The sequence below is a fragment of the Cydia strobilella genome, chromosome 24 (genome assembly GCF_947568885.1).
Source record: "Cydia strobilella chromosome 24, ilCydStro3.1, whole genome shotgun sequence".
Taxonomy (NCBI): Eukaryota; Metazoa; Arthropoda; class Insecta; order Lepidoptera; family Tortricidae; genus Cydia; species Cydia strobilella.
This window is the reverse complement of record NC_086064.1, coordinates 8,604,191-8,618,264: the sequence shown is the minus strand read 5'-3', so window position 1 is coordinate 8,618,264 and position 14,074 is coordinate 8,604,191. Positions and strand designations below refer to the sequence as shown.

Sequence of the window (14,074 nt, the reverse complement as noted above, 5' to 3'; positions counted from 1 at the left end):
CCCCAGTACCTGCTCAAGCTATACAGCCCGTGATACTTGAGCTGCCGCAGCCCGCGATACCTTCATACTCGTGCGCGCCCCGGCCGCGGCCGCCGCGGGCCCGGCGCGGGTTGGTCAACGACACCGAGGAGTAACGAGTGAGGCCCCAGTACCTGCTCAAGCTACGCAGCCACAAAAAGTACCACTTTTTGAGCAACTGTATTAAAAATAGTACATTATTGTCGAGGCTCGGAAGTAGCTACTTGCTGGCTGAGGATTCGTTTTCGAAATGAATCCGAAGCCAGCAAGTAGCCTTCCAGCCGAGTCATATATAGTGCTTTTCTCAAAAATGACGCAATAAATGCAAATATAATAGAAATATTTTACAGAAGCAACATTCTTATGTATATATTTTCACAGAAAAAAGTAAAAAGATTCGCTTTGCCGCCGTTTTATTTTTTTAATTAAAAATGGAAGTGTATTTTTCTGCTGAAAATACGTCAACCTATTTGAGACACCTAAATAGTCGCGGTACCGACATTATAATAATAAGTACTGATCATCTGTTTGGCTGTTTAATGGACCTATGCCTTCATTTGATATGGCCACTTCAACTTTTAAAAGTTCGGAACTCGACAAATAATGGAATTTGTATGCAACATTGCAGTCCCGAAATCGAGACTGCAATGTTTTTAACTTTTTAATTTTTTGACTGACCATAAACTACGCACTTCGCGACCTACTTTTTAAACGGCAACGTCGACTTTGCCGTCCATTTTTGAGAAAAAATAATTAAAAGACATCTCAGTCTCACACAGATCAACCTAGCCCCCAAACAAAGCAAAGCTTAAACGCATTGCAGTGTCAGCTTGTTGTCATTGAAGTGGATTCAATAATAATAACAAAATAACAAAGCTAAAAAACACCTCTTCATGATGTCAAAAATTTTCACTGCAAGTGTTCCTTACTTGTTGTTTTTCTTATTTTTTCGCAACTGTATTAAAAGACGTCGTTCGATACACGTGCGGAAATGTCATTCTTCACTCGTCCCGAGTCTCGCCACTCGCCATACTCGCATTCGTGAAGTAATGTCATACTTTCCGCACTAGCATCGAAATGTACTATTACAGTACATAAATATGGCGCTACTTTACCGCCCTAGTGCGGTAATTAGCAAAATTCAAAGGGCCATAATGTGCTGTAAAACGTTGTAAAATACACGTGCGAAAAGGTAATTCGCAACTCGCGTCGGTTTAAATCGCGTCCCTTTGGTCGTGTTTATCGCCACTCGTTGCGAATTTCCTATTTTTCTACACCGATGTTATTAATAAATATTTTCTTTTCTTTTCGCACTTGTATCGTAAATTTACTAATATTGTTGCAGAGTTACAAGCCAAAATAGCAGAGGAGAAGGGCGAAAAACCAGAAAAAGACAAAATGGATATCGACGGAAAAGTTGAAGGTGAATACTCTGAATTAGTTATTATTAGTACAGGATTAACGGGTCAATTCGACCATACACTGATATCAGAATGACATCCAACTGATAACATTCTGTTATCGTGCATTTCGCTCGTACTTGTACATTCGCCATCAGATATATCGGAGCGGCCGAGGTGCTCACAAATATCTAAACACACCTCTATTGTCAAGGCGCTAGGTGCGTGTTCAGATATTTTTGAGCACTTACCTCGCTCCGATATATCTGTACATGTATTGGCGCGGGCGAGACACACGATAACTAAATAACATGGTTCGAATATCATTCTGATGTCAGTGTACGTTCGAATCGGCCTGTAACTCTAACAAAACAGATTAAATTCTTCTCTCCCTCCCTGTATTCTTAAATTATTCAGATGATTGAGACTGTTTTTCATTAGTATTTTTTTCGAGACACTTTTTTTAGAGTTTATCATGTATGAAGGATGATACAGTCACCATTGTGTACCAATGTGCTAATCCTACTTTCAAAAGGTTAAAAGTTCTATTAAAATTTATTCTCCATGCGGAAAGCGTCAAATTTCAATTCAATTCAATTTATTCATTTAAGACAACACTGGCCCATAATGGTTAGTAACAATCATAGAGTAACTTATACTAGAGCGGTACTGTCATAGTAAATTTTATACCCACAGTAAATTCTTAATATCCCTTATAGGGATAAGTCCGCTTTTGTACATTGTATATATTTATGTTCTTTTATTGTGTTTGTAATCTGTCTTATGTACAATAAAGTGTTTACATACATACATACATACAAATTCACTGCAATCTATCGACACACTTTAAAACTAAAAATGAAGATTTATAAAAATACGATAGAATGTATTTAAATATGGATAAATGATTTTTTTATTTGCATTAATTATTTTTATGATTTTGACCCATGTTCTTTCACTGATATGCGTAAAAATTGTTAAATAACAAACGAAACCGTCAACGCCATCTATACGACAGTGGGCCAAAGCTAGTAGCGCCCTCTGGTCGAGAGTCAAATATTCTTGATTTTCGAGGCACGTTTTTTCCTTAGACTGCATCCATCTATTACGGAGTTATATCTATCTTTGGTAACAATTAAGATTAAAAACTAAGTAAGTGTTAGTGGAACAAAAAACAGAAAGCGACAGAACAAAAACAGACAGCAATAACATTCTAACAACTATCACCTAATAGCGGTTATGACACATTCAAAATGCCGCATTATAGGTGAGTCGTATCGGCCCGCAACAGTGGTCAGGATGGGGTTGGAGCTGGCACGCACTCTGCAGAGAAACGAGGCAATTCTCTTGCTTATTATGGCATAGTAGTCATCTGTGTGAGCTTGCGGAAACATGGCCGATGCGCTGCAGAAACGGGACAGCCCCAGCAACATCCTAAAATCGAATTTAAACTGTTGTGAGACATACTAACATTAAATCATTTTCATTTCGCATTTCATTTTCATTTTTACTTGTTTTACTTACAAGTAAAAAAAATAAAAATAAATAAAAATAAACTAAAACAACTGATGGTCGTCTGCGTATAACTAATCCAGAGGCTGCACGTGTAGAACACATGACAATAGGCTAACTTTCGACACGTTGCGCTAAAGAAAGTTGCCGCTTTCCGGCTCCGTCAAACCGAAAAATAATATACACATCTCGGCCAGTAAATAAGAAAGCCTCAGATCACTTGTTTATCGACATCGGCTTCGCCTCGGCCGACAATTCTGTGTAAGGCATTCTTACTTTACTGCCCAAGTATGTAATATAATTTCTTACCTATACCAAGTAACTTTTTTGTTTGATCTCGCATATCGCCTAACGCATAGAGTAACTTATACTAGAGCGGTACTGTCATAGTAAATTTTGTAACCCCAGTAAATTCACTGCCATCTGTCGACACACTTTAAAACTAAAAATAAATATTTATAAAAATACGATAAAATGTATTTAAATATGGATAAATGATTTTTTTATTTGCATTAATTATTTTTATATGATTTTGACCCATGTTCTTTCACTGGTATGCGTTAAAATTATAACTAACAAACGAAACAGTCAACGCCCTCTATACGAGTGTAGGCCAAAACTAGTGGCGCCATCTGATCGAGAATCAAATTTTCGTGATTTTCGAGGCACGTTTTTTCCTTAGACTGTATCCATCTATTACGGAGTTATATCTATCTTTGCCTAACGTGACTAGTTCTCCCAGTGATCGACGTAGAAGCGCACGCGGAGGCGGCGGCCGCGGCCGAGGCGGAGCGAGTCCGTCTGCAGCAAGAGCGGGACACGGCCGACCGCGAGGCGGCCGAGCGCGAGGCGGCGGAGCAGGAGAAGAAAGAGAAAGAGGAGAAGGAAAAGGAGAAAGCGAAGAGGAAGAACAAGCCGATATCAATTATGCCTATTTCTGGGACGCCCTGGTAAGTATGCAGTTCTTACTAAAGAAAGGACGCTTATCATATATTCATTAATCCACCTGTTCGTATCTCTATCGCACGTGCGTGATAATGTTTTTCGCTCAGACACAAATGTCAAAATGACTGATAGAAATAAACAATTATCAACGGTTTGTTATATTTGAGAAACGTTTATGATTAGCGCCCTAAGTGCCCTTACCCGAGGGCATCGAAACGGACGCTCTGAGCGTGTACGCTTGACGCTAATCCATACTAAATGCGAAAGTGTGTCTGTCTGTTACCTCTTCACGCTTAAACCGCTGAACCGATTTAGTTGAAATTTGGTATAGAGATACTTTGAATCCCGGGGAAAGACATAGGGTAGTTTTTATCCCAGAAATCATCCTTTAAGGGGGTCTAAAGGGGGGTGGATGTTTGTATGGAAAATCGATAAAAAGCAGATTGGATAAAAAATAAGCTACCCAAATTACTAACTTCACGCAGAAGAAGTCGCGGGCAAATACTAGTACACTATATTGGTTAAAAGAAACGCATGGCGGTTGGCATGGCGTCAGCATCAAACGTTCACTTCGAAAACTTGCCGCATGGCGCTGTTATAACTTTTCAGGGGTTTTGTAAAATTTTAGTTTAGATTTTTTTTTCCAAGTGTTCGAAGATACTGATTTTTGACGGCCGAGTAATGTCGAAGATCTTTTTTATATCTAGGTGCTTGGTGTGGTCGGGCGACGGGCGCGTGTTCTTCTACAACCCGACGGCGCACACGTCGTTCTGGGAGCGACCCGAGCAACTCATCGGCCGCGCCGACGTGGACCGCGCCATGGCCTGCCCGCCCGCCGCCGTCACGCAGGTACTATACACTACACCCGGTGTAGGTCGGGTCCAACCCGACACACGGCCTGGGACCGGAGCAACTCATCGGCTGCGCCGACGTGGACCGCGCCATGGCCTGCCCGCCCGCCGCCGTCACGCAGGTACTATACACTACACCCGGTGTAGGTCGGGTCCAACCCGACACACGGCCTGGGACCGGAGCAACTCATCGGCTGCGCCGACGTGGACCGCGCCATGGCCTGCCCGCCCGCCGCCGTCACGCAGGTACTATACACTACACCCGGTGTAGGTCGGGTCCAACCCGACACACGGCCTGGGACCGGAGCAACTCATCGGCTGCGCCGACGTGGACCGCGCCATGGCCTGCCCGCCCGCCGCCGTCACGCAGGTACTATACACTACACCCGGTGTAGGTCGGGTCCAACCCGACACACGGCCTGGGACCGGAGCAACTCATCGGCTGCGCCGACGTGGACCGCGCCATGGCCTGCCCGCCCGCCGCCGTCACGCAGGTACTATACACTACACCCGGTGTAGGTCGGGTCCAACCCGACACACGGCCTGGGACCGGAGCAACTCATCGGCTGCGCCGACGTGGACCGCGCCATGGCCTGCCCGCCCGCCGCCGTCACGCAGGTACTATACACTACACCCGGTGTAGGTCGGGTCCAACCCGACACACGGCCTGGGACCGGAGCAACTCATCGGCTGCGCCGACGTGGACCGCGCCATGGCCTGCCCGCCCGCCGCCGTCACGCAGGTACTATACACTACACCCGGTGTAGGTCGGGTCCAACCCGACACACGGCCTGGGACCGGAGCAACTCATCGGCTGCGCCGACGTGGACCGCGCCATGGCCTGCCCGCCCGCCGCCGTCACGCAGGTACTATACACTACACCCGGTGTAGGTCGGGTCCAACCCGACACACGGCCTGGGACCGGAGCAACTCATCGGCTGCGCCGACGTGGACCGCGCCATGGCCTGCCCGCCCGCCGCCGTCACGCAGGTACTATACACTACACCCGGTGTAGGTCGGGTCCAACCCGACACACGGCCTGGGACCGGAGCAACTCATCGGCTGCGCCGACGTGGACCGCGCCATGGCCTGCCCGCCCGCCGCCGTCACGCAGGTACTATACACTACACCCGGTGTAGGTCGGGTCCAACCCGACACACGGCCTGGGACCGGAGCAACTCATCGGCTGCGCCGACGTGGACCGCGCCATGGCCTGCCCGCCCGCCGCCGTCACGCAGGTACTATACACTACACCCGGTGTAGGTCGGGTCCAACCCGACACACGGCCTGGGACCGGAGCAACTCATCGGCTGCGCCGACGTGGACCGCGCCATGGCCTGCCCGCCCGCCGCCGTCACGCAGGTACTATACACTACACCCGGTGTAGGTCGGGTCCAACCCGACACACGGCCTGGGACCGGAGCAACTCATCGGCTGCGCCGACGTGGACCGCGCCATGGCCTGCCCGCCCGCCGCCGTCACGCAGGTACTATACACTACACCCGGTGTAGGTCGGGTCCAACCCGACACACGGCCTGGGACCGGAGCAACTCATCGGCTGCGCCGACGTGGACCGCGCCATGGCCTGCCCGCCCGCCGCCGTCACGCAGGTACTATACACTACACCCGGTGTAGGTCGGGTCCAACCCGACACACGGCCTGGGACCGGAGCAACTCATCGGCTGCGCCGACGTGGACCGCGCCATGGCCTGCCCGCCCGCCGCCGTCACGCAGGTACTATACACTACACCCGGTGTAGGTCGGGTCCAACCCGACACACGGCCTGGGACCGGAGCAACTCATCGGCTGCGCCGACGTGGACCGCGCCATGGCCTGCCCGCCCGCCGCCGTCACGCAGGTACTATACACTACACCCGGTGTAGGTCGGGTCCAACCCGACACACGGCCTGGGACCGGAGCAACTCATCGGCTGCGCCGACGTGGACCGCGCCATGGCCTGCCCGCCCGCCGCCGTCACGCAGGTACTATACACTACACCCGGTGTAGGTCGGGTCCAACCCGACACACGGCCTGGGACCGGAGCAACTCATCGGCTGCGCCGACGTGGACCGCGCCATGGCCTGCCCGCCCGCCGCCGTCACGCAGGTACTATACACTACACCCGGTGTAGGTCGGGTCCAACCCGACACACGGCCTGGGACCGGAGCAACTCATCGGCTGCGCCGACGTGGACCGCGCCATGGCCTGCCCGCCCGCCGCCGTCACGCAGGTACTATACACTACACCCGGTGTAGGTCGGGTCCAACCCGACACACGGCCTGGGACCGGAGCAACTCATCGGCTGCGCCGACGTGGACCGCGCCATGGCCTGCCCGCCCGCCGCCGTCACGCAGGTACTATACACTACACCCGGTGTAGGTCGGGTCCAACCCGACACACGGCCTGGGACCGGAGCAACTCATCGGCTGCGCCGACGTGGACCGCGCCATGGCCTGCCCGCCCGCCGCCGTCACGCAGGTACTATACACTACACCCGGTGTAGGTCGGGTCCAACCCGACACACGGCCTGGGACCGGAGCAACTCATCGGCTGCGCCGACGTGGACCGCGCCATGGCCTGCCCGCCCGCCGCCGTCACGCAGGTACTATACACTACACCCGGTGTAGGTCGGGTCCAACCCGACACACGGCCTGGGACCGGAGCAACTCATCGGCTGCGCCGACGTGGACCGCGCCATGGCCTGCCCGCCCGCCGCCGTCACGCAGGTACTATACACTACACCCGGTGTAGGTCGGGTCCAACCCGACACACGGCCTGGGACCGGAGCAACTCATCGGCTGCGCCGACGTGGACCGCGCCATGGCCTGCCCGCCCGCCGCCGTCACGCAGGTACTATACACTACACCCGGTGTGGGTCGGGTCCAACCCGACACATACGGCCTGGGACCGGAGCAACTCATCGGCTGCGCCGACGTGGACCGCGCCATGGCCTGCCCGCCCGCCGCCGTCACGCAGGTACTATACACTACACCCGGTGTAGGTCGGGTCCAACCCGACACACGGCCTGGGACCGGAGCAACTCATCGGCTGCGCCGACGTGGACCGCGCCATGGCCTGCCCGCCCGCCGCCGTCACGCAGGTACTATACACTACACCCGGTGTCGGACACACGGCCTGGGACCCGAGCAGCTCTTCGTATCGTATTTATCTATATACGTGGGGTTAGGTCGATCTGTGTAAGATTGTCCCCAAATATTTATTAATTTTTCAACACACTTGCTCAAAACGACGTTTTTATTCCACCGATTTTTGGCTCATAATCCTAGATATTAAACATGTGTATTATTCCACTCGTGCTTTTTCATTATATTATCCGACTGAGTTAAGAAGGTAATTGATTGCTAATAATATGCATGGAAAGGGAGCCTTCTTTAATTGGTCGGACTGGCGGGCACGGGCGCGCCCGACCGCCTGCGCGGTGCGCGGCCCGGCTGCCCGCCCGCCGCGCCGCCCGCGGCCGGGGCGAGCGAGGGCCGGCCGGCAGTACGAGTATGACAGATGAAACACAATACTACCTGTAAAAACTATTAACATTTGATTAATATGAGTTTATTTTTTTATCTTGCAAGTGTGTTGAAAAACGTCGTATGAAACGCGTGTGCATTGGTCATTACACACATCGGCTTTCTTATTGCGCGCTCGCTTACAGCTTGCGCGCACAATATCGCCTCGTGTGTAATGACCAACTTAGCACACTTGTATCATAATGTACCGTAAATATTAAAGCTCGGGAAGTCTAAAAAATAACCCTAATTTAACCAAATATATTTGTTGAACAGTATTTCCAACGGAAGGAGGCGTCAACAACGCCGACGACGCCCAAGCCCGCCAACGGCGAGCTGAAGCGATCCGCCGACTCATCTAGTGACGACTCCGACGCTGAACCCGCCAAGAAGGCCAAGCCTGAAGAAGGTAATCGCTTAGTTCTTAATCCAGATACTCTGAAAAATAGTATTTATAGATGTGCCCTTTAGTTTAGTTTTTAGTGGGGTCAGAACAGAACTCAAAAAATGGACGTTTTTAAATAACTAAACTAATAATAACGATGCTTTATTACTGCTCTGCATACTTATGTAAATGGTCCTTATATATATATCCTATGAGCTACAGACATAACTGTCTAGTATACACTACAAAATGTTGTATAATATTACAGCAGCAGCGAAGAAGCCGGCGTCGACGACGTCCTCGTCCCTGATCGACGCGGGCAAGGAGGCGCGCATCGAGGCGGAGGCGCGAGCGGCGCGCCAGCGGGCCCTCGTGCCGCTCGACCAGCGCGTGCGCGTGTTCCGGCAGATGCTGCAGGAGCGGGACGTGTCCGCCTTCAGCACCTGGGAGAAGGAGCTCAAGAAGATCGTGTGCGACTGCCGGTACCTGCTGCTCACCTCCGAAGAGCGCAAGCAGGTACATACACTGGGCGCGGGGCGGGGCGCGGGCGGCGAGTGGCGGGCGGGCCAGGCGGGGCGGGGCGCGGGCGGCGGGCGGGGCGGGGCGCGGGCGGCGAGTGGCGGGCGGGCCAGGCCGAGCGGGGCGCAGGCGGGCCAGGCCGAGCGGGGCGCAGGCGGCAGGCGGGCCAGGCCGAGCGGGTCGCAGGCGGGCCAGGCCGAGCGGGGCGCAGGCGGGCCAGGCCGAGCGGGGCGCAGGCGGCAGGCGGGCCAGGCCGAGCGGGTCGCAGGCGGGCCAGGCCGAGCGGGGCGCAGGCGGGCCAGGCCGAGCGGGGCGCAGGCGGCAGGCGGGCCAGGCCGAGCGGGGCGCAGGCGGGCCAGGCCGAGCGGGGCGCAGGCGGCAGGCGGGCCAGGCCGAGCGGGGCGCAGGCGGGCCAGGCCGAGCGGGGCGCAGGCGGCAGGCGGGCCAGGCCGAGCGGGGCGCAGGCGGGCCAGGCCGAGCGGGGCGCAGGCGGCAGGCGGGCCAGGCCGAGCGGGGCGCAGGCGGGCCAGGCCGAGCGGGGCGCAGGCGGCAGGCGGGCCAGGCCGAGCGGGGCGCAGGCGGGCCAGGCCGAGCGGGGCGCAGGCGGCAGGCGGGCCAGGCCGAGCGGGGCGCAGGCGGGCCAGGCCGAGCGGGGCGCAGGCGGGCCAGGCCGAGCGGGGCGCAGGCGGCAGGCGGGCCAGGCCGAGCGGGGCGCAGGCGGGCCAGGCCGAGCGGGGCGCAGGCGGCAGGCGGGCCAGGCCGAGCGGGGCGCAGGCGGGCCAGGCCGAGCGGGGCGCAGGCGGCAGGCGGGCCAGGCCGAGCGGGGCGCAGGCGGCAGGCGGGCCAGGCCGAGCGGGGCGCAGGCGGGCCAGGCCGAGCGGGGCGCAGGCGGCAGGCGGGCCAGGCCGAGCGGGGCGCAGGCGGCAGGCGGGCCAGGCCGAGCGGGGCGCAGGCGGGCCAGGCCGAGCGGGGCGCAGGCGGCAGGCGGGCCAGGCCGAGCGGGGCGCAGGCGGGCCAGGCCGAGCGGGGCGCAGGCGGCAGGCGGGCCAGGCCGAGCGGGGCGCAGGCGGGCCAGGCCGAGCGGGGCGCAGGCGGCAGGCGGGCCAGGCCGAGCGGGGCGCAGGCGGGCCAGGCCGAGCGGGGCGCAGGCGGCAGGCGGGCCAGGCCGAGCGGGGCGCAGGCGGGCCAGGCCGAGCGGGGCGCAGGCGGCAGGCGGGCCAGGCCGAGCGGGGCGCAGGCGGGCCAGGCCGAGCGGGGCGCAGGCGGGCCAGGCCGAGCGGGGCGCGGGCGGCGGGCGGGCCGGCCGGGCCGCGCACCGCGCAGGCGGTCGGGCGCGCCGGTGCCCGCCAGTCCGACCAATTAAAGAAGGCTCCCTTTCCATGCATATTATTAGCAATCAGTTACCTTCTTAACTCAGTCGGATAATATAATGAAAAAGCACGAGCAGGCCTATGGAACTCCGCGCGAGCACGGACCTACGAATCGCCTCCCGTTCACGGTAGAAAAGCAAACCAGTTGGTTGCCACACGCGCTCACGCACGCACGTCACCGCGCGCCGCACTTGCAATTTTTACGATAGTTACAAGCTGCGTAGGTACTTACTATTGAATTTCTTTCATGATCCCCTCCCTCCCCATAAACGAGTGATGTAATAGAGGATATTACTGCAATGTTCTAACTCCAGAGTGCAGCACTAGCCTTTTTAGTAAACCATAGAGTAACTTATACATACTGTGCCTTTAATAGATTTTTGACAAGTTTTACTTTTGTATTATATTTTTCTGGAAATGAAATTTTCTGTTAGGTTAAGTTTCTCGGCGCATTGGTGTTTGCTGTAATGTTGTATTAAAATAAATAAATAAATAATAAAATATGACATTGATGCATGAAGGCGGTTTGTTTACAGAGGACCTACCGGGAAACGCGCATCCCAAATTTCGCTATCTGCCTCTTTAACGCTCGAATGTGCAAGAGAGATTGTTGTAGTGGCGCCACCTACGCAGAGTACTATTAATAAATATTTGTCGTCAGGTCTACAACAAGTACGTGCGCGAGCGGGCCGAGGAGGAGCGCAAGGAGAAGAAAAACAAGTTGCTGCAAAAGAAAAACTCCTACAAGCAGCTCATGGAAGAGGCCAAGCTGCACTCCAAGTTAGTACCATCATAGAGTAACTTATACTAGAGCGGTACTGTCATAGTAAATTTTGTAACCCCAGTAAATTCACTGCCATCTGTCGACACACTTTAAAACTAAAAATGAAGATTTATAAAAATACGATAAAATGTATTTAAATATGGATAAATGATTTTTTTTATTTGCATTAATTATTTTTATGATTTTGACCCACATGTTCTTTCACTGATATGCGTTAAAATTGTTAAATAATAAACGAAACCGCCAACGCCATCTATACGACAGTAGGCCAAAGCTAGTAGCGCCCTCTGAACTAGAATCAAATTTTCTTGATTTTCGAGGCACGTTTTTTCCTTAGACTGTATCCATCTATTACGGAGTTATATCTATCTTTGGTACCATTGTCTACGCTCGTAACTAGAGATGCCACGAATATTCGGCAATATAAAAATAATCGGTATTCGGCCGAATAGTAGGCAACATTCGGTCGAATACCGAATATTTTTATTTTATTTATTGTTAACGATACAGCTATCATAACATTTGCCCAATGCTATAGTGTAGCAAAATGTAAAATAGAGACATAATAAAATATTTATAAAACTATTTCTAAGTATATGTTAATGTCACAGCTGTTGGATCTCCAAATAAATAAAATAAATAATAATAAAATAAAATATCATAACACAAACAGTTTTGAATGATTCACGGTTAGTTTCACTAGACTTACATTGACCGGGATATAGACCAACAAGTGTGAATGCGACCGTTGGTAACGTTGAAAGTGAACGCAGCCGACGCGCAAGAATGAGGGTAGACAGAGCGCTGTCTACACAACTTTGACACCCACCCGCTATCTTCAGTCACCCGTGAACATGATGCATGTAACTGCGTCGAAATATCGGGAGCTCACAAATAATACAAAAGGTAATCACGGTCTATATCCCGGTCAATATAAGTCTAGACAAACAAAGTGGCTTTGATGAAGTAATTCTCATAACAAATCCGGGTAGCAAGTTGATTGAGTGTACGCAAGGCTCTCGTCCACGGCGCCGGCGCCTCGTGCAGTAGGTCGGCACGGCTAGCGGCTGCGGTCGGTGTCGGTGACGGCGCCACACACACACACACACACACACACACACACACACACACACACACACACACACACACACACACACACACACACACACACACACGCACACACACACACGCACACACACACACACACCGCGAGGAAGGCGTGCCAAGTACAGAGGGGTTACTGATCTTACCGCGCGATCATTTAAATATGTGAATGATGAGATGACGGGTGACAGAGATGTATGGAAGAAAAAGACATGCTGCGCCGACCCCGAGTGAATGGAACAAGGGCGAGCGAATGATGATTAATAATTGTTTTTCAATAACAATCAATGTTTTAATTAGACGATCGGTCTGGCCCAGTGTAGTGACACTGGACCCTGCCTGTGATGCCGACGGTCCCGGGTTCGAATCCCGGTAAGGGCGTTTGTGTGATGAGCACAGATATTTGTTCCTGAGTCTAGGGTGCTTTCTATGTATTTAAGTATTTATATATTATATATGTGGTATTTTCTTTAAAAAGGGATCTTATTGTCGATGGCGCTTACGCCATTATTAACGATGCTCCGATATAGATACAATGCCGCGCGACGCTGTGCGGCGTAAGCGCTATCGACAATAAGGTCCCTTTTCATAGAAAATGCCCCATATATCGTTGTCCGAGTACCCATAACACAAGCCTCATTGGGCTTACTATGGGACTTAGTCAATCTGTGTAAGAATGTCCTATAATATTGATGATTTAAATTGATTTTGATAGTTTACTATTGTAAAATTAAGTTAAATTAATGCATGTCACGTTTGTGGTTTTAAATTCGCATTGTTTAGTTCTTTAGCACTAGATCTAGAGATAGTTTACTTGAATTGTACAAACAAGTCTTGTCTGAGCAACCATAATTATCTAATTTCAGTAGTGGAAACTGTTTTGGCTTATGTATGTATTTAAGTGTAATTATCTATATGTGTCATCTTTCGCTGTTTGTTTCCCATTATCAATAAAAAAAAAAATATTTATTTATTTAAATGTTATCCGTCTTATTGTCAGATCGTCGTTCAATGAGTTCTCGAGCAAGCACGGGCGCGACGAGCGCTTCAAGGGCATCGACAAGCCGCGCGACCGCGTCACCTACTTCAACGAGCACGTCGCCGAGCTGCGCAAGCGCGAGAAGGACGACAAGGAGAGGAAGCGGGAACAGGTGAGCGGGAGCGGGACGGAGCGTGCGAGGGGCGGGCGCGGTGCCGTGACCAGGATATAAGTTACATCACTCATTTCACAACTTAAATCAAACATATTATTTAACGACCCATAACGACGATTTATTTAGTACTTCGTCTGCGTGGAATTAGTAATTTGGGTACCTTAATTCTTAAACAAATTTTTTCACCCCCAAATTGGTCCACACTATACATTTCCACCCCATTTTTTACACCCTTAAGGGATGATTTCGAGGATAAAAGTTATTCTATATCCTTTCCCACAGCTCAAACTATCCCCATACCAAGTTTCATCTAAATCGGTTTAGCGGTTATTGATTCCCCATACAAATTTACACCCCCCTTTTCACCCCCTTTAGGGGTGAGTTTTGGGATAAAAAGTATCCTATGTCCTTCCCCGGGACTCAAACTATCTGTATACCAAATTTCAACTAAATCTGTTCAGCGGTTTAAGCGTGAAGAGGTAACACACAGACAGACAGACAGACTCGC

At 52.1% G+C, this 14,074-nt stretch overlaps 1 protein-coding gene across 5 annotated transcripts in view; it reads left to right on the top strand.

The window, feature by feature from the left end:
- LOC134751969 (transcription elongation regulator 1-like) overlaps positions 1 to 14,074 on the top strand; it is a 72,933-nt gene that overhangs the window by 17,635 nt on the left and 41,224 nt on the right. For 2 of the 5 annotated variants that reach the window (XM_063687486.1, XM_063687490.1), the window contains exons 10-16: positions 1,364 to 1,441; positions 3,664 to 3,880; positions 4,583 to 4,724; positions 8,527 to 8,659; positions 8,904 to 9,151; positions 11,186 to 11,304; positions 13,413 to 13,563. In XM_063687486.1, the coding sequence (XP_063543556.1) occupies positions 1,364 to 1,441; positions 3,664 to 3,880; positions 4,583 to 4,724; positions 8,527 to 8,659; positions 8,904 to 9,151; positions 11,186 to 11,304; positions 13,413 to 13,563 (1,088 nt within the window). The remainder of the gene's footprint in view (positions 1 to 1,363; positions 1,442 to 3,663; positions 3,881 to 4,582; positions 4,725 to 8,526; positions 8,660 to 8,903; positions 9,152 to 11,185; positions 11,305 to 13,412; positions 13,564 to 14,074) is intronic. The other 3 variants (XM_063687489.1, XM_063687488.1, XM_063687487.1) reach the window with 3 other exon arrangements.